This window comes from Tursiops truncatus, chromosome 7, assembly GCF_011762595.2.
Source record: "Tursiops truncatus isolate mTurTru1 chromosome 7, mTurTru1.mat.Y, whole genome shotgun sequence".
NCBI lineage: Eukaryota > Metazoa > Chordata > Mammalia > Artiodactyla > Delphinidae > Tursiops > Tursiops truncatus.
The window spans coordinates 38,206,073-38,232,414 of NC_047040.1; the positions used below are offsets into that span (position 1 = coordinate 38,206,073).

Here is a 26,342-nt window from a genome sequence, read left to right on the forward strand (position 1 = left end):
TTGAGTCATAAATCTCCTGACATATAAATCCATTTTATAGCATCCAGTTCCACATTTGTTCTAATTAGTAATTTAGTAATGCCTGACCAGTTTGATTTTTGCTTTCTTTAAATATTTTACTGTGATTTGAACTTGCTACTGTAGGAAAGTTTTGTTGGATTTGTTTTTTGTTTGAATCTAAATGTCATTTTTGTTCTGTACAGGAGAAAAGGCCTCGGAGTAAACTTCCCAGAGCTCTGAGAGGTCTCATGGGTGAAGCCAACATTCGCTTTGCTCGAGGAGAACGTGAAGAGGCGATATTGATGTGCATGGAAATCATAAGACAAGGTGTTTAATGTGGGGATTATTGACAATAGCAGTTTAATAGTCTGACTTGTTTTTTTTAATAAATGTATCTATTTTTGGCTTCATTGGGCCTTCGTTGCTGTGCGTGAGCTTTCTCTAGTTGCAGCGAGCAGGGGCTACTCTTCGTAGCGGTGTGCAGGCTTCTCATTGCGGTGGCTTCTCTTGTTGCAGAGCATGGGCTCTAGGGCCCATGTGGACTTTCGTTGTGGCATGTGGGCTTCAGTAGTTGTGGCGTGCGGGCTTAGTTGCCTCATTTGAACCCGTGTCCCCTGAATTAGCAGGTGTATTCTTTTTTTTTAGCAGGTGGTTTCTTAACCACTGCACCAACAGGGAAGCCCTAATAGTCTGACTTTTAAAACAAACGGAGGAGCACCTCACTGTGCTATTTGGAAAATATATTCAGAAGCTTGGAGGTGATTGTGATAACAGTGATTTACCACTTTTCACATTGAATAGGTATCATTGCCAAGAAAATGAAAATCGCAGAGTATGATTCAATGAAATATCATTAATATTTATTGAACTCTTACAGGCTTTTTAAAATTTGTGTGTTTTTGAATGTTTCATTTTAGGAGCTTTAGGCTTTTATAGTATTAGTCTTTTTAAAATATGGCAAACAAATTATTTTAAAAGCACTTTTGAAGAGTATTCTTTTTTCTTCTATTTTCCAAATCAGACAGTGTTAGATTATTTTAATCTACTTTTTGATAAAAGACACAGTATATACTTGTCATCTTTCTGTTAAACTGCAAACCTCAGGCATACTGAAGGATATCTTCAGAAGTCACTTTTTGACTGATCACTTATATTTATTATTTTGCTCTCCTGATGTGTTGCCAAATGATGCCCTGCATAGTGGCAGGGATAGTTGTACTAGAGTGAACTTTCAATTTATCTTTTCAATATTTTGGCATTTCCTTTCATTTAGTCTAGGGTTCTTTTAGAAATCTTGTAAGATTCCTGGATTATTCATTAGAGTAATTTGAGGGCGCTGCTTTTCCTCTTTTACCCCATCAGAAATAAGATTAATCGAATTTTTTCCTTTAGGATATTTTGTTTGGTTCCTACTTTCAGTATTATCTGTTCCTTTATTTGTTTATAATTGTTTATTTTGACAATTACCTTTGATTTTAATCACTTGTGATCTTAGAACCTCAATTCAAAAACATTATTTCAGAAATGTGGATTAACCTTTCACTTTGATAATCTGGATTTAGGTGCTACTTATGTATCTTCTGTCCATTAATCCCATACTCCTTCCGTGTGGAAGCGGATTGTGAAGATTTAACCCCACTGATATGGCTGATGCTCATTAGGATGAACTTGCTGAGTTAGTGAGCCTTGTTTAGCCTTAGCAAAGGGGGATTTTCTTGAAGGGGGCATGGTAGAGAGTAGGGTTTTTCATGAAATTACACCTGCTTACAGAAAAGAGTATCTTAAAAATGTGAAAATATACTAAAGCAAATATAATCTGTTTATTCTTTTTTTATAAATAAATTTATTTTATTTATTTATTTTGGCTGCATTCGGTCTTCGTTGCTGTGTGCAGGCTTTCTCTAGTTGCGGCAAACGTTGCGGTGTGCAGGCCTCTCATCGCAGTGGCTTCTCTTGTTGCGGAGCACGGGCTCTAGGCGCGCAGGCTTCCGTAGTTGTGGCTCGCGGGCTCTAGAGCACAGGCTCAGTAGTTTGTGGCGCATGGGCTTAGTTGCTCTGCAGCATGTAGGATCTTCCCAGACCAGGGCTCGAACCCATGTCCCCTGCATTGGCATGTGGATTCTTAACCACTGCGCCACCAGGGAATCCCCTCTACTGTTTATTCTAAATTCCATTAAGTGGTTTGTATAATTCTGCTCAAGTTATTTAAAAAGTTTAAATATTAGAGAAAGGATCCACAATGTGAAACATGGAATTGACATCAGCTCAAGCCTCTTCCCTCAACCAATGGAATTTTTTTTTTTCATATTCATTATAGCTCCTTTGGCTTATGAGCCATTTTCTACTCTTGCTATGATATATGAGGACCAAGGTGACATGGAGAAATCACTGCAGTTTGAGTTGATTGCTGCACATTTAAATCCCAGTGACACTGAAGAATGGGTTAGATTGGCAGAAATGTCCCTGGAACAAGACAATATTAAGCAGGCTATTTTTTGCTACACAAAAGGTAATAAAAGTGTTTTTCTCGTTTCCTTTGATAAAATGATATATAATAGGTTTTTTGATCACTGTACTTGCTCTTCTGGGGTGATGTTAGCTGAAATATATTTATTCCTTATATTCTGTTATACCAGAGGTAAGTATTTGGGCTCCCTGTATTTTCATGTTTATCAGCAACTTTCTTTATATTGTGAGCTAATATTTGCACAAAAGTTGGTTGAAGAACAGGACCTTCAGTTTCCCACCAAGATCAGTGTTGGTTCTAAGCTGTTCCTTGAGGGTTAATATTAGACTTCAGTGACCAAATGGAGATTAATATGGAGATTTCAGGTTCTATTTGGTCTTAGATCAAGCCTAGTCTAGAGTTCCTGTGAAGGTAGATTTATTCCAGAATAACCCACTTGGTTGTATTGGAGAATTAGTTTAGAGTGTTTAATAGATTTTCTGAAAAGAAGGTGGGTCACACCCAGGTACCATGAACCCCTTTTTATGATATTATTTATATTCCTTTTTTTCTTTTTAGCACTTAAATATGAACCTACTAATGTCCGTTATCTGTGGGAGCGATCAAGCCTTTATGAACAGATGGGAGATCACAAAATGGCAATGGATGGTTATAGGCGTATTTTAAACCTTTTGTCTCCGTCTGATGGAGAACGATTTATGCAGTTGTCCAGAGATATGGCAAAGTAAGTTCAAAGTGAAATATATATAAGTGCCCTCATTAATCATCTTATTTTAGAAATCAAAGCATATATTTGATGTGAATATACTTTTTATTGAGGTTCAGTGAAGTGTTTTGCTTCTTGTATTTCATATTGTGCTTAAATATAGAGGTTTTCCCCCCCAGTACTTTTCTGTTTCCAAGTCAACTGTGTGATTGTTTAGAAAAATTTGGATATATGATTATCTTTCACATGCTCAGAAGTTTAAAAATGGAGCATGTTCTGAAACGATGACGAGGTTCCCAGGTTTTCATAATTTAGTTGAAGTTAGGTACATTTGCAGTAATATTAAATTATTGCAAATGTGCTATTGAAATGTTTGTGCTCTGAGATCTTCTTTAATCGTTTTGTCTTGAGCCTGTACTAGAATAACATTTTTTTTTTTTTTGCGGTATGTGGGTCTCTCACTGTTGTGGCCTCTCCCATTGCGGAGCACAGGCTCCGGACACGCAGGCTCAATGGCCATGGCTCACAGGCCCAGCCGCTCCACGGCATGTGGGATCCTCCCGCACCGGGGCACGAACCCATGTCCCCTGCATCGGCAGGCGGACCCTCAGCCACTGCGCCACCAGGGAAGCCCTAGAATAACATTTTAAGATGAAAATTTTTCTTTAGATTTGGCACATGCTACTGACTCTGGTATATATTTTATTCTAAAATATGCCCAACTACATTCTCTTCTCTGATATGCTGTGCAGCAAAACAAAGCAGGGAACATTCTGGCTACATAATGCCTTGTATGCTTTCTCTTCTAGGATGTCTACTATTTCAGCCTAGGATTAACCATGTTAATCTATGATCTGGGTATTTTAGGTTAACCCTGTTAATTCCATGGCCATTGTCATGAAGATGCTTAGTCGTGAGATCACTCACTGTGCTTCAGAGATGGGCTATGTAGGAATACTGGAAGTGTTTTTAGGAAATTTGTTGAGGGGAGGCAACCCTTAATCGATCCCTGATGTATATGATGAACTTTGAGGATCTTCCCAGGTTACTTTCTTTTAGTCAGATCTTTGGCTGTCATACTGGTTAGCCCAGTAGGCTTCTACTTTATGAATTGTTAGATGGCCTGTGAGAGTAAATTTGTTTTCCACTTGTATTTATAATCGTGTCAGGAAAGGGTGGTAATGAACAGTTCTGCCACTGCCATAGAAGTCTTTCCTACATGGAATTCTGTTACTATAACTTCTGATTGATTAGACTTTCTCTCAGTCCCTACTTTCCCTCCGGAAATAATTATTGAATATAAATTAGGTATTAGGTAGGCACTGTACAGGGCACCAGGAGATTCAGTATTGAATGAGTTTTACAATTTCCTGCTGTTTTGGAGCTTACATTCTAGTTGGGGGAGACAGGCAGTAAGCAAATAACAACTAAATATGTCGTATGTCAGATGTTGGTTAAGTGATACTAAGAAAGATGAAGCAGGGAAGAGAGATAAATTGAGGAATAGGAGTGAGTTATTTTAAATAGGGGGATTAGAGAAGGACTTAATTCTTTATGTTATGGTCATACTGACCTGAAAGTGAACTGAAGGAGATACGGGAATAGATATTAGGGAAGAGTATTATAGGCAAAGGAAATGGCAAGCACAAAGGTATGCTCAGGGAACAACATGGAAGCTGAGGGTTTAGGGGGAGCGCCGGAAGGGGTAATGTTAGAGAGGTATCAGGAAAAGATCCCTCGGCCCTTGTGGGTCATTATAAGGTCTCTGACTTTTAATCTGAATGAGTTTGGAAACCATTGGAAGTTTTTGAGTAGAAGAGTGACTTGATCTGACTTAAATTTTAAATGCATCAATTTTGGCTGCTCTTTTGAGAATAGATTGAGTAATGGTAAGGATAGAGCAGGGGGAACAGTTAGGAAATTATTGTAGTAATTCATGGAAGGGATAATGTAGCTTGGACCAGGGTAAAAGCCGTAGGAGGTGGTAAGAAATAACCAGATTCTGGCTGTATTTTGGAGGCTGAGCTCTAAGGATTTTCTGATGTATTGGGTATGAGGGAAGGGGTGTGTGTGTGTGTGTGTGTGTGTGTGTTTGTGTGTGTGTGTGTGTGTGTGAGTGTGTGTGTGTGAGAGAGAGAGAGACGGGGGAGGGGCAGGAGGAGGGGAAACAGAAGGAAAGAGTTCTGAGAACTAAACCCTGAGGCACTACAGTGTTTAGAAGTCAGGAAGATGAGGAAGAAACAGCAGGGAGGCTGTAAGGAAATGGACAGTGAACTTGGAGGAAACTAGGAGAACATGATATTCTAGAATTTTTTACTGGAGGGATGACCATCTGTGTGAAATACTGCAAGTAGATCACATAAAATGAGGACTAAGTATGAACATTGGAGATGGGTTGGGGGAGTCTGGGGGATAGGCAGCTCTTTGGAGAAATTTTACTAGGGGAGCAGAAGAATGGGGAGGTAATTGGAATGGGTTGTAGGGACAAGAGACAATTTTTAAGTTGGGAAAAATTACAGTATATTTGTATTCAGGTGGGAATGATCTACAACCAAGGGACATATTGAAGATTCATGAGAGAAGGGACAATTGCTTGATTGATATCCTTGAATAGATTGGAGGGAATGGGATCTAGTTGAGGGTTGGCCTTATGATAAAAGGAGAAGGCAGAAGATATGGCCATGGGTATGGGTAGGTAGTAGTAGGTAGATGTGTTGGGAGTATGTGGGATGTCTGATTTGATTCTCTTTGTAAAATAAGAAGTGAGGTCATCAGCTGAGAGTGAGGATGGGAGACTTGTGGGTTTGGAGAGGAGAAGATGTGAAATAGCTGTCTGGGTCCTTGAGGTCTTGCTACCCCACAGACCGGAAGCATTTGTATTACCTGAGAGCCTGTCACAAATGTAGAATCTCAACCCTGCCCCAGCACTACTGGATCAGAGTATGCCTTTTTATAAGATTCCCAGTTGACTTGTGTGCACATTCAAGTTTGAGAAGTACTGGACTGGTAACTGTAGTAAGATTGCTGAGCAGCACCATGGGCCCACTTGAGGCTAGTGGTCATTAATTTAGAGTTTAGTGAGCGTGGGCAGCTGGGCAGCTGGTGGTGAAGGCATATTTGGATTAACTAGGGTTGGAGTTTTATCAGATGATTTTGTTAAAGGGAGAGAGGAGCAGGAGAAATGAGATGTGCAATGGAGTAATTATAATGTTGGATCACAGAGAAGGAGGAAACTGAGGACAGGAAGGGTGCAGAGACAGTGAAAAAAATGGTAGGATCAATGCTTTGTAGATCCCATTGAGGTAGGAAAGTTGTTGGTATTGCATTACAGAGGAAGTGAGCTAGAATGATATGAAGTAGCTTTGGGAGACTGAGATGCTTAATGATATGAAATTACACATTTTTCTCTGGATCAGCTCTGATTATGATTTTAAAGAAGAGTTTTTTTCCTCCTCCCAAACTTTAAGAAGATGAAAATCATAGTTAATAGTTAGAGGGTCTGTGTAAGAAAATGAATTTTATAATCTGAATTAAATAAGCTCTCATCCATTATGCCATTATTTTTTTAGGAGTTACTATGAAGCCAATGATGTTATTTCAGCTATTAACATAATTGAAGAAGCTTTCTCAAAGCACCAGGGCCTAGTCTCCATGGAAGATGTTAACATTGCAGCTGAACTATACATTTCTAATAAACAATATGACAAAGCTTTGGAGGTAGGAACACTTATGTGTTTCTCTGTTAGGTTTTGAACATGTTTCTGTGTTCTAGAAATTCTTACAAATTGATAATTCCCCATTTTAGTTATATATATTAAATTACTTATATTTTAAATTATATATTTAAAGTCTGTATGGGCACATTTAGATTTTATAATAGTCCTGTATGAAATATAAAATGTAGTTGCCATATAATAAAAGCTATTGCCGTTATCATAGGTACTAGATATGTCTGTCTTTCAGGGTAGCAGGACTCAGCAGCCAGACTGATTGCTATGATTCATTTCTTAATCTGTTGGGAAAATTAGATTGGTTTGATATAGAGAAATTATGTATTTTCAGTTAAGCATTAGTTAATATGATATAAAAATGTTAATATTTCACAGTGGTTCCCTATTTTAAAGAGACATACTGTTGCTTTTTATAGCCTATTTATGTTTTGTAAGGATTATTTGAATTAACTACAAATCTTTGCATTGTGAAAAGGTTTTTCATACATACCTATCGTATTATTTCCTTTTCTTCCCCCATTCTTTTAGGTAATTACAGATTTTTCTGGAATTGTGCTAGAAAAAAAAACTACAGAAGAAGGCACTTCAGAAGAGAATAAAAGTTGTAGTTTCCTCTGCATAGGAGAGTGTGCGTAATCCTCTCTTGTTCATAATGTGGCATTTTGAAATTGATAGTTAGTGTCCTCATAACAAGTTTTCCCAAGGAGCAGTTTTCGTAACAGAGATTCCATATCTTTTTCTTGTGAGTATTCACTCACAGGTAATCTTTTTTTTAAAAAAAAAAAAGTGTTTTCAGTCCCTTTTATTTCTCAATACATCCATTTGAACTTGGCATTTGTCATTGACCCAGGGTCCTGATAGTGCTATGTGAAAAAACGAATGAATTACCGAGCAACTTATCAAAAACCTTTAGAACTGAAACAGTTTACTTTTCAAAAAGGGCTTAAAATGCTCTCTACTAATTTATTTCAAACTTAAGCATTGAAAAAATTCTACTTGAAACATAAGCATGGGCATAAAATGCTACTTCAGACTTAAGCACACTATTTTACTTTATCCCTTTCTCAGCCTCTTTGTAGTGAAGACTAAAAAGAGGCTTTTGGATTCAAGAAGAAAAAGAGAAAGTTCATGTATCCGTATTTGTCACTTTTGTTTTTTAGTTCTTTGTAGTTTTGATAGAAGGTGTGGGAGTTTATGTAGCTTTTCAGTAAGCGGTTAAGGTATTAGGAAAAGAATAGGAAGGATAATTGCTACTAAAGGACAGACCGAAAGAGGTGTAAGAACCTAGAACTAGAGTTGGCCAAACTTAGAATTGACTGTAGAATCATTTGCTTTGAGTGAAGTAAATGAGATCTTGCATAGAAGGTACAGTTTGCTTCATTTGCCCCACTTTCTAAGATTACATATAGGAACTTTTTATCTGTCTGTCTAATCCACAGCTGGTGAGAATGTTTCCTGCACTATACCGGATGGTGTGCCAATAGATATCACAGTGAAGTTGATGGTCTGCCTTGTACATCTCAACATCCTTGAACCACTTAATGTAAGTAACATTAAGATTTGTACTTAAGATACTTTAGATCAAATCTACAATGTTTAGATAACAAGAAATTTTAAGTTGACCCTAGATTTCATATTAATAACCAGGAAGTCACAGTAAACAGCAGATTATTTTGTGTGAATGTCTTTTAAAAGCTAAGTGTTTGGAAATGGGCTTATGATAATTTGTTGTTCTTTTAAAATGAGAATAATCCAGAGATCAGAGTGTGGGATTGGGCCTTTTAGACAATTGGCAGTTTCTGACAGCTGTTCTCTTTTGCCGACTTTGGACTAAGTATATTATTGAATAAAAAAATGTATTGGGCATCTACTTTGCAGACCTTAGGATAAAGTGTTGAATATAATATACAAATCCCTGTCCTCATGGATCTTTTGTTTTAATGGGATTAGATAATAAAATAAATACATAAAATATAGGATGTTAGTTGGTGATCAGTGCTCTGGAGAAAAATCAGAGAAGAATAGGGAATACTGGGGTGGGAGGAGTTACAATTTTATTAAATTGGTCAAGAAGAGCCTCCCCTGAAAAGTGACATTTGAATAATGACGTGAAGGAAGTGACGAAGTAAGCCAGGCAGGAACCGGAGGGAACAGCTTTCCAGAAAATCAGCAAACACAGAGGCCCTGAGGCCTGGGCGTTACTGACTTGCCAGAGGAAGAGCACAGCAGGTCAGTGTTGCCCTAGCTCCTGCAATGCCTGTCTTGTAACAGGCCTTCGGAAGCAGTGTGCTGAATGAGTGAATGACGGCAGTATGAATTCTTTTTAATAGAGACTCAGAAATGAATTTAAAAAGTGATTATTTAAACCTGTTTTTATTAAGGCTTTCTCCTCTTAGATTTGCCTCAGATAACTTGTATATATGTTAAAAAGAGAGATATAAGTAGATGAGCGTATTTGTAATGACTGTTTGACTTCCGGCTGTTAATTGTTGGGGTCTAGCCTCTCTTGACAACACTCGTGGAACAGAATCCCGAAGACATGGGAGACCTCTATCTCGATGTTGCTGAAGCTTTTCTGGATGTTGGTGAATATAATTCTGCACTTCCCCTCCTTAGTGCGCTAGTCTGCTCTGAAAGATATAACCTCGCAGTGGTTTGGCTTCGGCATGCAGGTAATACTTTTTTGTAGGAAGGAGAAGTTTTAATCACATAAGCAGGCAAGAACTTATTTCCCCAAGATGGTAATAATTATTATAAAACGTTAATGTCTTAGTGAAAGTATTTCTGGTTTCAGGGCAGTTTTTTGAAAGTCAGTATTTTAAGTTGTCTTGGTTTACTGCTAAGTGATTTTCCCTCACTAATATATTGGAGGAATGATTCACTTAATGGTACCAGAGTGAAGTAGAAAGACTAACATATCCCTGTTAAAAATACCTTAAATACCTGTCTTTTACCTGTCTTAACCACAGGCTCTGGTTTCTAGTAATAGATTGTCAGACTTGGGCTGCAATCTAATTTTTGAAGAGCTTTTAAGGATTTATATTTAATGTTATTTTGAGGAAAAAAAAAAGTTAATATATTTTCAATGTTCTTTGAGCTGAAAATATGCTCAAGATTGGATTTTATATGTCATTTTATTTCATTGCATCTAAATCCACAGTAATCTGAAATAAATCATTCAGAGTAGGAAAAGCAGCTTGGGAAAAACAACTAAATCTCTTACAGAAATGTATGAAAGCCAAAAATATTCTCACAGGATTTCCTATTGAATCAACATAAGAGATGCATTAAAGTTTGAATAGTCTTTGTTTCCAATATTGCATGATGGCAGAAAGTTTTAATATTTTCTTAAAATATTACATAATGGCAGAAAATCCTCTATAACTACAGTAGCATTGATTGATATTCTGGGATATTTTGACACATATCACAGATATGAAATGGCAAAGAGAGCACTTAATGATTAAGATAGCACGTTACTATTTGGATGAGTGAACATGAATACAAATGTAATACCATCATAAAAAGTTACATTATTTGTAGGTTTTGAATTTTAAAGACATGAGCCGGGAATTGAAGTTTTTATTGCCTTCCATAAGGCTGTGGTATTTATACTGCTCCTGTTACTAACAGTAGACATTTTTAAATCCTCTTTAATTATGATCGTGATACTGATACATGCTTTTTCCATGTTGAGCCTGTGTAGCTTGAGATAAGTGGAAGGTAAAACCTCAGAATCATCTAAAAATCATAAAGAAATTTGGAACAGTAGGTAAGAAAGATCATTAGAGGAATTTAATGCTTGTAACATAATAACAAAATATCTTTTAAAGTGAGAAGTGAAAAATAATGAGAAATTCCATCACGATGATCCATCCACATTTAGTAGTCTTCCTTTATTACCAAAGTTTAACCTAAAGATAGTGATCAGGAGATATTTGAGAAATCTGAGATTTGAGAAAACAATTGGAGGCAAAATACCATCTTATAGGAGATCATTGCAGTGAAAAGGAAAGCGGTGAAAGGGCTTAGATTAGTGAGTGCTGTGGCTATTAGGGTGGAAAGAAGAAATGCTTACCAGGAATTCATCTTCAAGTTCAAATGATAGGACTTAATGATTGATTGGCATAAAGTGTGAGGAATAAGGCCCAGTAGCCTCACTTCTGAGAACTTATCCTGAGGAAATAATTGAGTGAGGTGAGGGGAGGTGGTTTATATTGGAGATCACAAAACTCAGGAGCCTGGCACGTAACAAAAGTGAATAAAGTAGGTAAGTGAGAGGCCCAGGGCAGGGTGAGACGCCCGTCTGAAGGGTGCTGCTGTTTCTCAGCTGGCTGATGCACCAAGTGGGAATGAAGGGACTCGCTGTTGCCAAATCCAGATTTTTCAAAAGAATCCAGTAACTTGGATTTCATAAAAAATCCTAGCTTTTAAGAATGTAGACAATTCACTGCTTTTAACAGCACTGCGGCCTAACAAAGCATATCTGTAGGTTACACTGGTCTGCCCGTTTGTGAACTCTGGCTTATATACATGAAGATATTTACTGTGGTGTTATTTATTAGAGTAAAAATTTGGGATAACCTAAATGTCAAATAGTATGGTTAAGTAAATAAACAATTTAATTGAATATTATAATCAGTCAGAATGCCAGTGAAGGCATGGGAAAATGTTGAAAGCATAATAGTAAGTGAATAAATCAGAATACCAAATTGTGTGTGTGTGTGTGTGTGTGTGTGTGTGTGTGTATGTGTATATATATATATATATATATATATATATAAAATATATACTGATTACATCCTTGTAGCATAGATAGAGATTAAAAGGGATAATTGTTTTAAAGTACTGGAAGTATGCATATATTTCTTTCTTGTTATAATTTGTTTGTATTGCTATAATTTCTTTTAAAATGGAGAAATAATTTTGGCCCGCTTACAAATCTGTAGTTCATATTAATGCTTTATTTTAACATCATTTTAGAATGCTTAAAGGCCTTAGGCTATATGGAGCGTGCTGCCGAAAGCTATGGCAAAGTGGTTGATCTGGCCCCCCTCCATTTGGATGCAAGAATTTCACTTTCCACCCTTCAGCAGCAGCTGGGCCGTCCTGAGAAAGCTCTGGAAGCTCTGGAGCCAATGTATGATCCAGATACTTTAGCACAAGATGCAAATGCAGCACAGCAGGTAGGCCATGTAACATAGAGAGAAGTTTTTCTCGGTGGATTATGTTTTAGAACTTTTTCCTCTGTTAAGGATGTCCCTACAGCTTATATCCAAGTTTTATTTTAGTGTATTAAATTCAGTGTTCTTGAAAAAGTGATTTTGAGTCTTAAGTTACAGCAACTTAACATTATGATTGTTAATGTTATAATTTATAGTTTCTAAAACATTGGATTTTAATTATTGTGAGAGATCATAAAGCAAATGTTCTTAAGGTTTGGTTTCTAAGACAGAACTTTTCTATGCAAACAAAACAATTTACAACAAAGGAATCTTGTCACACTTATTATCATGTGCTTATTTACTTAGGAACTGAAGTTGCTGCTTCAACGTTCTACCCTGTTGTTTTCACAAGGCAAAATGTATGGTTATGTGGATACCTTGCTTACCATGTTAGCCATGCTTTTAAGGGTAGGTAATGATCTTTCTTTATATTAGCCTTGTTGACTTTTTAAATGTTTAGAATTTGGTTTAAACATAGATTATAGCCATTTCGTAACTCTCTTTTACTCTGTTAAACTCAAACTTTTTAAAGTGAAAGTCAGATAAAAGAAGACTTAGAGATTAATGGTATATAATTGAAAGTTCTACATGAAAGTGTAAACTTTACTATAGATTGTACAATAAAATCTTTGCTAGTACATATTTAGAAAAATGAGAACCATCATGGTATCAGTTATTGGCTCTGTAGACACTGCCACGTGCCAAAATTGTTCACTTTGCAAAAATGTTTTCCGGATATGACATCCTTTCTGAGTCTGGCTTTTTTGCAGGGAGGTGGCTGTGTGTGTGTGTGTGTGTGTGTGTGTGTGTGTGTGTGTGTGTGTTATAAACTTAATATGAATTGCTTTCTTTTTCCTTACTAAGGTGAGTAGTGTGACCCAGATTGCTTTGTTAAGGAAAAAATAAGTCTATTCATTCTCTTCTAGGCGTTTATATACACAATGACTGGTCTTTTTTTTGCCTTACTAAAGAAGCTTTCAGGCACACCTGTGACACTTGTTTCCCATAGATTTTCTCTAAAAAATTATGTGACTAAAAAATCTCATTTATCATCTTTAATTCAGGTAGCAATGAATAGAGCCCAAGTCTGTTTGATATCTAGTTCCAAATCTGGAGAGAGGCATCTCTACCTTATTAAAGTGTCAAGAGACAAAATATCAGACAACAATGACCAAGAGTCAGCAAATTGTGATGCAAAAGGTAATTACCTTCATTTGCTTTGTTGCACAAAACTTGGCTGAGTTGGAAAAAAAAACTCATGAAGTAATACTTGACAATAATCTAATTGAAAATATACCCTTTTTGAATAAAATGATATTTTCTAATCTAGATCCCTCAGGTAAAATAAACTCTTTTGGTGTTTTTAAAAAAGAAAGAAAGGCTATACATAAATACTTCAGTTTAAAAAAATTAAAAGGCAGGCATCTGCTTAGATCCTTCTGTGAAAAAACTAAAACAATCTTTTAATTTTGACTTTTTAAGAGGAAAATATACCCTATTTTAAGAAATTTGTGATGATTAGATGATAATACAGATTGCTTTGTCTAGTCACTTCAATTACATATATTCCATTCTCTGTTAAACTTATTTTTGACAAATGTAGCAATAGTCATAAAAAGTCTGAAAATAAGTTGCTTTGACCCAATCTCAAGTCATGTGACTTTGCAAGCCATCTATTTTTAGCTGAAAAAGGATCAAGTATGTTGGGTGAGGTTATTAGTCAGAGAACTTTGGAAGAGACCTAGGCTATAAACTAGAGATATCAATCTAGCAGAAAATTTTTTCATTGTTAATCAGGTCCACAGATACTAATTAAATCATTGTTTACTGACATGGCAGTATGGACAGGGTTTTAGACAGGGTATGGACAGGGTTTTGGAATCCAGAAGAGCTGAATCTCTGTTAAGCACAATATAAGGACATAAGCAAGATGTCGCGGGGGAAGAGAGTCAGAGGATAGGAGGGTGGGCTCAACTGCTCACAATCTAGCCTCAGAGCCCTGCCATCTCTCCAGTTTATTGATTCTGGGCTTATCCCAGTGGCTTCTGCCTCTGCACACATTATTTTGGACTGTTTCCTTAACATATTTTTCTCTGTATCTGACCCAGGCTGTTTTCTCTTTCAGTATTTCCTCATTTCAGGTCCATTGTTGGTTTTTCTTAAGCTCATAAGGTTTTTGTTTTGTCAGTTAGTTTCATCATGGTGGGGATCACATTACACCAGTGCATCATGGTAGGATTATCTACTGCTCTTTATGTTACATGCATCTTTGTACTGATTTTTTTCACTCAACATTTTCTCGTGTTCTGTTCTCTTTGTAGCTGTTATATTTAAGGAGTGTGTAATATTCCATTGGATAGCAGTTCCATAATTTAATCATTTCCATATTATTTTTTGATTATATGGTTGCTTTTGACAATTTTCTTTTCTAAATAATACCATAGTGAGCATCCTCATGCCTATAGATTTATCCATATTTCTGACTAGTTGTTTAGGATAGATTCCCAGGAAGAGAATTACTGGATCAAAGACAGTAAAAAAAATTTTATGGCTTTTGGTATTTTTCAAGGGCTATAAAGGGAGGTTTCTTACAGACAAATAAGAGAAGATTTGTTAAGTATGAATTTGAAGTCCTTTGCTTAGCAAATATTTGAATGCCTTGTAGGTGTAGAATCCCATATCTGACCTCAATCATGGAAAGCACACTCGCTCTGGAGGAGCATATATTCTAGCTAGCACTGAGAAACACAAATGAAATAGCTGGACTTTACAATCAGAAATGAGAATTACCTAGGACTGCAGGTTGTTAGGCAGGCAGAGCAGAGGGGGGGTCATGTTGAGGGAGTGGAAACAAGCAGCTCCCTCCTTCTCATCATTGTCAGAAGAATGTTGGCAAGAATTGAGTCCCATAGGGCCATGGTTATTAAATTTAACCATAAAATTGGTCATGTGAATTTTCTTTCTAATACTCCTATTTCTGGAAGTGCAGTGTCCTAACTGATTTTCATTGGTCTCATTTTAGCAATATTTGCTGTACTCACGAGTGTTTTGACAAAAGATGACTGGTGGAACCTTCTTTTGAAGGCCATATACTCCTTATGTGACCTATCCCGATTTCAGGAGGCTGAGTTACTTGTGGATTCTTCATTGGAATATTACTCATTTTATGAGGACAGGCCAAAACGCAAAGAGCTAGAATACTTTGGTCTCTCTGCTGCAATTCTGGACAAAAATTTCAGAAAGGCATATAACTATATCAGGTGATTTTCCAATAACTTATTTTAATTAGATTCTTTGATGGAGCATGTATATTTACTTTGACGTAGTTTCTCATGTCCAGGATTTAATAAGCTGTTTTATTTCAACTCTTGTCACTTACAGATTAATTTGTTCATTGATGATTCTCAGAAGCAGTATATGAGAGCATGCATTCTCATTTACTTAACCTCTTGTGCCTCAGTCTCCCCATTTATTGTGATAAAACAGGCATCATAATATTACCACCTTATAGGATTACTGTGAGAGTTAAGTGAGTTGTCATATGTAACACCTTTTAACAATGTCTGATATACATTATTATTATGCAGTGTTCATTGTTCTGCAGCTATGAGAGTGGGCTGGGAGAGAGAAGGTGAAACTTAAACCTCTTGATTCTGTTTTGTGGTTTAAAAGTTTTGTTGAAAAGCAGAAACAAGATGTAGAAGCACTACATCCCCCTTGTTGGGGGCGGTGCATTTCAGTGTTGGTGGGACACCACTGAAAGGTTTCAATCTTAAAAATCAGGAAGATTTTTCTTTTTACATTATTTTTTACCCTCACCCTCTTTCTGCAATTTTAGGATAATGGTAATGGAAAATGTCAATAAACCCCAGCTCTGGAACATTTTCAATCAAGTTACCATGCATTCCCAAGATGTACGACATCACCGCTTTTGTCTCCGTTTAATGCTGAAAAACCCAGATAATCATGCCCTGTGTGTCTTGAATGGACACAATGCATTCGTATCTGGTAGTTTTAAGCATGCACTTGGTGAGTGTCCTGGCATATGACTTTGTCTCTTTCCCTCTGCCTTGGTTTCTTTATCTCTGAAATGGAGATAATAATTTTACCTACCCTGTAGATTATTGTGGAAATTAAATGAGTTAATATAAAGTACTTAAAATAATGCCTGGCACATATAGTAAGTGGCTATAAGTGTTCTCAGTAACTATAATAATTAATATTTATTTTTCTTATGATGCTTTGGTTTCAAAAGATTAAAGTAGGTTTTTAAAGTAGGACTTTGTTTTTTTGAATGGTTTTTTTAATTAATTAATTTTGGCTGTGTTGGGTCTTCGTTGCTGCATGTGGGCTTTCTCTAGTTGCAGCAAACGGGGACTGCTCTTCGTTGCGGTGCATGGGTTTCTCATTGCAGTGGCTTTTCTTTGTTGTGGAGCACAGGCTTCAGTAGTTGTGGCATGCGGGCTCAGTAGCTGTGGCTCACAGGCTCTAGAGTACAGGCTCGGTAGTTGTGGCACACGGGCTTAGTTGCTCTGCGGCACGTGGGATCTTCCCGGACCAGGACTCAAACCTGTGTCGCCTGCATTGGCAGGTGGATTCTGAACCACTGCGCCACCAGGGAAGTCCGAAAATAGGTCTTTAAAGCTCAACAACTCTCCCTGCTGAGGCTTGTTCGTTCTCAAAATAATTTTCATTAATTATGGGTGCTTTGCTACCTGATTTTAATTTGCTATAGTAACAAAGAGGAACTTAAGATTTGCTGATAGTTCACTCCTTTAGGACTGTGGTCCCGAACCTTTTTGGCACCAGGGACCAGTTTCATAGAAGACAGTTTTCCCACAGACCAGGGGTGGGGTTGGGTGGAGGGGGGTGGGGGTGGGGATGATTTGGGATGATTCCAGTACATTACATTTATTGTGCACTTTATTTCTATCATTATTACATTGTGATGTATAATGAAGTAATTATACAAATCACCATAATGCAGAATCAGTGGGAACCCTGAGCTTGTTTTTGCTCGCCACTCACTGATAGGGTTTTGATATGAGTCTGCATCAGTTGATTTATTATGGTCTCTGTGTAGTCAAACCTCTCTGCTAATGATAATCAGTATTTGCAGCCGCTCCCCAGCGCTAGCATCACTACCTCAGCTCCACCTCAGATCATCAGCGATTATATTCTCATAAGGAGCATGCAACCTAGACCCCTCGCATGCACAGTTCACAGTAGGGTTCGCGCTCCTATGAGAATCTAATGCTGCCACTGATTTGACAGGAGATGGAGCTCAGGCAGCAATGGGAGCGATGGGGAGTGGCTGTAAATACAGATGAAGCTTCACTTGCTCGCCTGCCGCTCACCTCCTGCTGTGTGGCCCGGGTCCTAACAGGCCATGGACGGGTTGGGGATGCCTGCTTTAGGAGACAAGTCTTTTTTTTTTTTCCTTTTATTTATTTATTTACTTACTTATTTACATATACATATATCTCTTCTTTTTCAAATTTTTTTCCCATTTAGGTTATTACAGAATTTTTTAAAAAAATATTTCTTTGTTTTATTTATTTATTTTTCTTTTTTCTTTTTTTGGCTGCATTCAGTCTTAGCTGCGGCACATGGGCTCTGCGTTGTGGTGTGCGGGCTTCTCTCTAGTTGTGGTGCATAGGCTCCAGGGCATGTGGGCTCTGTAGTTTGTGGCACACAGGCTCTCTCGTTGAGGTGTGCGAGCCCAGTGGTTGTGGCGCATGGGCTTATTTGCCGCACAGCATGTGTGGGATCTTAGTACCCTGACCAGGGATCGAACCCACGTTCCCTGCATTGGAAGGCGGATTCTTTACCACTGGACCACCAGGGAAGTCCCCTATTACAGAATATTGAGTAGAGTTCCCTGTGCTATACAGTAGGTCCATGTTGGGTATCTGTTTCAAATATAGTAGTGTGTATATGTCAATCCCAAAGTCTCAATTTCTGCTTTGGTACCCTAAGTTTGTTTTCAAAGTCTGTGAGTCTGTTTCTGTTTTGTAAATACGTTCATTTGTATTTTTTTTTTTTTAGATTCCACATATAAGCAATATCATATGATATTTGTCTTTCTGTGTCTGACTTACTTAGTATGATAATCTCTAGGTCCATCCATGTTGCTGCAAATGGCATTATTTCATTCTTTTTAAAGGCTGAGTAATATTCCATTGATATGTACCACATCTTTATCCATTCATCTGTCAGTGGACATTCAGGTTGCTTCCGTGTCTTGGCTATTGTAAACAGCGCTGCAATGAACGTTAGGGTGCATGTATCTTTCCAAACATGGTTTTCTCCAGATACGTGCCCGGGAGCGGGATTGCTGGATCATATGGTAGTTCTATTTTTAGTTTTTTAAGGAATCTCCTTATTGTTCTACATAGTGGCTGCACCAATTTACATTCCCACCAAGAGTGTAGGAGGGTTCCCTTTTCTCCACACCCTCTTCAGCATTTATTGTTTGTAGACTTTTTTGATGATGGTCATTCTGACTGGTGGGAGACAAGTCTTTATATTAAGATTTATTTACGTAGCTCTTACTAATTCTAATTAAACTCAGGGAAAATTTAATCATTTATAGGAAATTTCTGTAATAAGGAATCAGGAGCACACAAGTAGAAAAATACCTAACCAAAAGTTTAGGTGAGACATGTATCTCCTGCTGCCTGAAAGCTAGTGTTGCCAAGTTCACTTCTGAATATACTGTGATTTTGGCTGTTTAATACTTTCATGTTTCTTTGTGTATGGCTGCTGTTTTTATAGTTGTTCAGCCAGTAATCTTGAACATCAGACACTGAAACTTTCCTTCATTGTGTATGTTTTTTTGGAATTGTTAGTTTAATATTAAGAAAATATAAAATAGAGATTTTATTTTATTTTCCTATATTTAGAAACTTTTACACTACACAAAAATAGGAAGTCCAAACGGCAGGCTACCATCTGTGCTGCTAAAGAGATTTTACAGTGCTGTGCCTTCTGGAATAGAAGTTTTCTTATCTATATGATAAACTAGAGATCATACATTTATAAGAAAAATTTGCTTAAATTCCTCTGTCTCATACAGTTAGGCATTTGATATGAGACAATTATATATATAGAATACATGGAATTCACAAAACCATGAATTCTTATTTTATTATTAGATACATTTAGCTCTTCTCAGGAAAAACAAAGTAGTTGCTGTGTTTGGGAAAATAATACCCATAACCTAAAAAACAAAACAAAACTATGTTTCTTTTTCTCACCTCCATGATCCATCACATTTGAATTTATAAGATAGGTCTCAATTAATTTTATGAAAGAATTCACCAAAAGACATATTCCCCCATTGGCTTTAAAAAGATTTAAGGTCATAAGATATATTTATGATCACAATTGATACATTGTTTATTTTGGAAGTACTGTTCTACATGGAAATGTCTTAACTGTACCTTAAAAAAGTTACTTTTATACTCATATTTAATCTTCATGGTCAGGATATACTCATGGGTAAATCCTTCTAATTTTGTTATATGTTATATATTATTTTAAAATTCAAATTAATGTGCACCTGGTTGATATTTTTAAATTTTAATTAATTAATTTTTGCCCGTGTTGGATCTTCGTTGCTGCGCGCAGGCCTTCTCTAGTTGCGGCAAGCAGGAATTGCTCTTCACTGCAGTGTGCGGACTTCTTATTGCGTTGGCTTCTCTTTGTTGTTGAGCATGGGATCTAGGCGCGCAGGCTTCAGTAGTTGTGGCACACGGGCTCAGTAGTTGTGGCTCAGGGGGTCTAGAGCACAGGCTCAGTAGTTATGGTGCACAGGCCTAGTTCTCCGCCACATGCGGGATCTACCCAGACCAGGGCTCAAATCCGCGTCCCCTGCATTGGCAGGCAGATTCTTAACCACTGTGCCACCAGGGAGGTCGCTGGTTGATATTTTAGAATGTACTCCTTGCATATGTTAAAGTAACAGTGACGTTTGTTTACCTTAAAATATATTAGAGTAAGTGTTGAAGAAATAAGGAACTATGTTTTTGTCCCACCATCTGACATCACTGTTCATTTTTCAGGACAGTATGTGCAGGCCTTTCGCAGCCATCCCCATGAACCTCTCTACAGCCTCTGTATAGGCCTAACCTTTATTCACATGGCATCTCAGAAGTATGTATTAAAGAGACATGCTCTTATTGTGCAGGTAATTCATTTGGATTCCTCATTACTTGATTTTATGTTCTTTAAAAATGAATATACTTAATGCTTTTGTTACTCTGCTTCAAAAGTAGCACCTGCTTAGCGCACATGTTGGGAGTACCCAACACCTATCCCTGTGTTCAGCACTCATGGACCAACATCTAGGGCTACTCCTGGCTAAGACTTATGCAACCATGTAGAAAAGGGTGCACAGCCAGATCATAAATGAAGACGACACAGGCAGAATCTTAAGGAACCCTGTGCAGACTTCCTTATATTCTGGAGCCTCAGAGGCTTCCAGCCTTCTAGGTCCTTAAGATTTTTTAATTAATTTAAAAAATATAATAATATATACATACAATAAGGTATGAATACGTGCCTGTGTGACTGTTTCCTTACATCATCACCACAATGTGCTCTTTTAAAGTCTTTTTAGTTCGTAAAGCAGTTTGAAATTACCTTTTTGTTTTCTTGTTTACTTTTTTACATAACTTGTCTCCTCTAGTAAAAATATAAACTCCAAGAGATCAGAGATCTTATCTGTCTTGTACACCCCTGTATCCTCAACACTTTTGCTTCTATTTCAATTTTTATGTTTATATATTTGATGCATGTATATACCTGTTTTTTAAGTAGTTAGGAAAGGAAAGAAAACGTTCTCTCTCAGATTTTTGTCTTTAAATTTCTCATTTTTAAATAAGAAGATAAGATATTTCTGAGATTGTCTGCTGTTACTTAACAGAGAACCATGTTTTTCAGTGGAGTAGAGGTCATATTCATGTACTCAAATGGGTTCATTTATTGTGCAGAAAGTATGATTTGTTTACTGAGCATAATTTTTATTCCTAGAATGTATTAATTCTAAAGAATTCCTTAATTTTTATTATTAATTTATGAAGGAAAATTTGTGACCATTTATTACATAGCAGATCACCCAGGAAATTTGCATTTTATTTTCTGTACGTACAAATTAGTTGACTTACTCTTAACTCAGGTAATATATTTATTTAATTACTTACATCAGATACTTGCACCTTGCAACTTGAAGCTTTCCGTGCATGATAAAAGTTGAAGCTGCATTAAAGGGGAAAGTGAATACAAAAAGAAGTGAAGAAGCAAGTTGCTTTTTGGACACTGTGACACACAGGGAGCCTGCATCATTACAGTTAGGCTCTGAAATAATCAGTTTCTCCATAAAACTATTGAGTCAGAAGTTTTCAGAGGGAAAAAAAAGCAAGTTTTTTAAGGTTAAGAGGTTATTAAGGTTCTGAGAGGTATATAAAGGGTACCATTTACCCAGAAAGGTTAGATATGCTCAAGTGAGTTTGCTCATGAGGATGAAACTTTCTGAATTGTCACTGTAAGGGCTTGGATTTTATATTTTTGTCAAGCTTTTAGACATGTATCTCAAACCTAAAATTTTACTGGCCTCTAATGCCACAAAAGCCAACTTGAAACCATAAAAATATATATTCTGTGTGCTTATAGATTACAGATCTTTAACAGCTAGTTGTAACACTTGGCTTTGTTTTCTATGAATTCTTTTGTCTTTAGTTTAAAAAAATCTCTCTTCTACACCTTCAGAAGAGATATTGACTATATTGTGATATGACACTACACCACAGGCATATATTCTTTTAGGGTGGCACTGTCTTTCTGAAAAAGAAGGTTTGTATTCCTGTACCTGGCACATACTGTGAAACGAGTGAACGATTGAATTATTTATCTTTTTCTTTTTGGTAGGGCTTTTCCTTTCTTAATCGATACCTCAGTCTACGTGGGCCTTGCCAGGAATCATTCTACAATTTGGGCCGTGGCCTTCACCAACTGGGGCTGATTCACCTTGCAATCCACTATTATCAGAAGGCCCTGGAGCTCCCTCCATTCATGGTAGAGGTATTGTATGATTTACTCTAAAAACTGAGGAGTCACCTCATTTCATCTGTAGATAAGTACAGTTAGCTCAGTGTAGTGGTCCAGACAGTGAAATTAATTGTAGCTTATATATTAAAATATATTTTCCCTTTATTGAATGCACTTATTTAATTATGTTCAGCAACAAGTAATTCTTTGATATCCTGGCCTTAATGACCTGATCAGCAACCATGTGGCCATATATGACTTCTGGTTATGGCCATTTCAGTTATCCTAAGATAGCCCCTGTGGTTAACAGGTGTGAGATGGTAGACAGGAAGCCTGAATATTGAGTAATGTAGCCATTATTCATTTCCAAGTTCAAAAGTGTAACTAACATACTTCTTTATAAAAATGAAAGACCAATATAAATGCAGTTTTGTTTAAGATAATGTAATGTAGGGTGAAGTGTTGCCAATACTATGATAGTCTGTATTTAAAGCCTGATTTTTAATTTCTGAAGGAAAGTATGTTTTCACAGTTAATTTTTTTAAGTTGCACTCATAATCCCCACATTCCCTCACAACTGTTTTCTATTACCCTTGTTCAACTTTAGCCGTTAAGCAAATGAATACATATTCTTACAGTTATGCTGATGAAATACATACACTTTTGTGTTCTTCATTTCATAAGTACTTTATGTATTGCTCCTTAAGCTTTATAGGTATCATTTTTCATTGTTGCAGATGTTTTTTCAGTTGACTACAAAATTTTGCATGGGGAAGATTAGGAACATAGACCTAATCTATTCCATTGAGTTCATTGCTTTGTTATTTAAGTAGAAAAAAAGATAATAACACTCATAAGGTAATCATTATAATCAATTTGGTGTATGCCCTCCTAGACCTATTCTTTATATGCCTTTCTGTTATATAGTACAGGTATTTTTTTCCCATCTGGTCATTTGTTTTATGATTTTTTTTTTTTTGCATGCAGAAGTTTTACATTTTTTATGAAGTCATATCAGTCTTTCTCTTTATAGTTTCTACTTTTGCTGTTATACTTAGAAGGGCCTTTCCTACCCAAGATTATATTGTATTTTTCAACGGTATTTTTCTTTTATGGTTTCACTTTTTTACTCTTAAATCCAAATTCATCTACAGTTCATTCTGCCATGTCTTGCGGATGAAACTTTTTTCTTTAACTTATTGGTTACACATTTAAAAATATTTGATGATACAGTTACTGTAACAATTAACTGAATCAGCATTACCTAATAAAAATTTAAATCCAAGATATATGTCTAGTTTTATAATTTTTTTTTAGTATTATGAATTTTAATAGTTTTTTGAACACTTACAAAACTATTTATTTGCCATAAAATTGTCCTGGTTGTCAGTTTGAAATATAACTCATTCATATATTTTTTCCCCCTAGGGTATGGAAGTTGACCAGTTAGACTTACGAAGAGATATTGCCTACAATTTGTCTCTCATATATCAGAACAGCGGGAATATTGGAATGGCTCAGAAGCTTTTATATACTTATTGTTCTATATAAAGCCCCTCAGCTGGGTAAGCAGCTTGGGCAGCTGCTGTGCATGGACCAGTATTTTCTGTCTCAGGGCTTATTATTAACCCAAAAATGGACATGATAATTTCAGAATTATCCGTGTATCTCATTTTTAATATATGATAATAATTTTTTGGTAGATATGCAAAATTATCATTCCTGCAAGAATTTTATATTGGTCTGTCATTTTCCGTTACCATTTTTTGGTAAGTTGTCCCCCAAACTGAAATGGACAGTATTAGCCATTGAACCAGCATAGAGTTGAATACACTATTTTTTTCACACCATTTATTCATTTGTGTATTTAATACTGTATATTAAACACCTACTATGTTCCAGGCACTGTGATAGGTGTTTGGAATACAGTAGTGAGAAAGATATTACCTCTCAATACAGTTCTTTAAATACAGACCTTGAGCATATATTTATTTGAAAGAAATGTTTGCTACATTTCTACATATATCATTGTTGTCAGTCATCCATTTCTTAGTGCCCTGTTACTATTGCCATTAGTTTTTCAAATACATAGAAAAGGAGGTTGCTTAGTAGAGGAAAGATTGGGACTCTTACGTCAGCACAGTTATGTAATTCACTTAGTTCCTTGCAAACTTATTTTAAATGGTTATGTGGTAGGAAGACAAGTAATGGAGTTAATCTTTTACTTTTCACCTGCGTGTATCTTAGCCATAAAGACTGAGAGCTGGGAGGCTGGGCTTAATTCATAGCAAACTGCTCTGAGGGAAATACAAAAATGCATTATCAATGTTTGGCTTTCTGACCAAAAGAAAAAAGAAAAAAAGAAAAGGTGACTAGGTTCAATAGCCATGACCTGGTTTTCATTTCAAGATCACTAGGAGTGTAATAGGAAGACTAGGGAATTGTATATATGGAATAAGGTGTTACTGATGAAGTCGAAACAGATAAAAACCTTTTACTTATCTCAAATATTACATATTCTTGGATCTAAGATAACAGTACTTGTTAGATATACTTGGTTTAATAAGAGCTTTTTAGAGTTTCTTTTTAGGGGGAAACAAATACTATAATAAATGTACATGTGGATTATAAGACCCAGTCCAACTGTGGGAGGAAAACAAGTATGAGACGTAGGATGAAAGAAGTACAGTGGGGGCTTTTTAGGAATTCTTACCACTGTTTACACTGTATACATAACTTTGTAGTTGAGAAGCAGAATTTGTATGTAATAAGTAAATGTATGGTGCACTCTGTGTGTATGTGTGTGTATATATAGAATTTAAATAAACTTTATTTTTGTAATTAAAGTTGTTTCATATGCTTATATATATATTTTATTTCATGCCATTTGCAGGTAATAATAAAGCCGACTGTGATAGAGTGATCAGGTAGATTTGTGTCTTGGAATCCTGTGGAGTTGAGTACTCTGTGTTCAGAATTTCTCTCTTGAATTAAACTCACTGTGCTGTAACTCCAGTATCTGCTGAATAGCCTTGGAGGACACAATAAATCTCTCTAGCAGTCTTCTAAGAAAAAAAAGCTGATAATTGCATGAGTTTGTTTAACATTTAAAATCATAACTACCATTTGCTGAGTGTTTTTACTATGCTACTGTGTTCTAAGTACAGTGCAGGATATTTTAGTTACATTAACTCTGATTCTGTCGGAGAATCACCTGCAAGGTAGGTGTTATTGTTGTTATGATCATCCCCATCTTATTTATGAGAGATTAAATACCATGTTCAGGATCACTAGCAAGCTACTCCTTGCTCAGAGATGTTCCTTTGGAGGAACATACTTGCTACAGTTCCGAGTAACAACATAAAAATTGAGCATAAATTTACTTTAGAAAGAAGAAGGAGATGAGCAGTTATTTTTTCTATCCTCCAGGCCTTCTGCCTATTTTTTTTAATTAAAAAAGTTTTCATTCTATTTTTTCTATTTTTTTAATTAAATTTTTATTTTATAGTTGATCTACAATGTTGTGTTTTAGGTGTACAGCAAAGTGATTCAGTTATACATATACATATATCCATTCTTTTTCAGATTCTTTTCTCATATACATTATTAGAGAATATTGAGTACAGTTCTCTGTGCTATACAGTAGGTCCTTGTTGGTTATCTATTTTATATATAGTAGTGTGTATATGTTAATCCCAACTTCCTAATTTATCCCTCCTTTCCACACGTCCCCATTGGTAACTATAAGTTGGTTTTCAGAGTCTGTGAATCTGTTTTTGTTTTGTAAATAAGTTCATTTGTATCAGTTTTTTAGATTCCACATATAAGTGATATCATACGATATTTGTCTTTCTCTGTCTGATTTACTTCACTTAGTATGATCATCTCTAGGTCCATCCATGTTGCTGCAAATGACATTATTTCATTCTTTTTTATGGCTGAGTAGTATTCCATTGTATATATGTACCACATCTTTATTCATTCCTATCAGTGGACATTTAGGTTGCTTCCATGTCTTGGCTGTTGTAAATAGTGCTGCAATGAACATTTGGGTATCCATATCTTTTTCAAACTACGGTTTTCTCCAGATATATGTCCAGGAGTGGGATTGCTGGATCATATGGTATTTCTGTTTTAGTTTTTTAACATACTTCCATACTGTT

At 36.3% G+C, this 26,342-nt stretch overlaps 1 protein-coding gene across 4 annotated transcripts in view; it reads left to right on the plus strand.

Moving 5' to 3' along the window:
- Positions 1–25,025, plus strand: part of GTF3C3 (general transcription factor IIIC subunit 3) — a 30,508-nt gene extending 5,483 nt beyond the window's left edge. Inside the window, exons 4-18 of one of the 4 annotated variants that reach the window (XM_019939224.3) lie at positions 204–327; positions 2,318–2,509; positions 3,026–3,191; positions 6,743–6,890; positions 7,433–7,532; positions 8,344–8,447; positions 9,405–9,576; positions 11,888–12,090; positions 12,436–12,537; positions 13,194–13,329; positions 15,152–15,389; positions 15,968–16,158; positions 20,196–20,320; positions 22,060–22,212; positions 23,608–25,025. In XM_019939224.3, the coding sequence (XP_019794783.1) occupies positions 204–327; positions 2,318–2,509; positions 3,026–3,191; positions 6,743–6,890; positions 7,433–7,532; positions 8,344–8,447; positions 9,405–9,576; positions 11,888–12,090; positions 12,436–12,537; positions 13,194–13,329; positions 15,152–15,389; positions 15,968–16,158; positions 20,196–20,320; positions 22,060–22,212; positions 23,608–23,730 (2,277 nt within the window). In that variant the 3' untranslated portion in view covers positions 23,731–25,025. The remainder of the gene's footprint in view (positions 1–203; positions 328–2,317; positions 2,510–3,025; positions 3,192–6,742; positions 6,891–7,432; positions 7,533–8,343; positions 8,448–9,404; positions 9,577–11,887; positions 12,091–12,435; positions 12,538–13,193; positions 13,330–15,151; positions 15,390–15,967; positions 16,159–20,195; positions 20,321–22,059; positions 22,213–23,607) is intronic. The other 3 variants (XM_019939225.3, XM_019939226.3, XM_019939227.3) reach the window with 3 other exon arrangements.
- Positions 25,026–26,342: the final 1,317 nt, after the last annotated feature.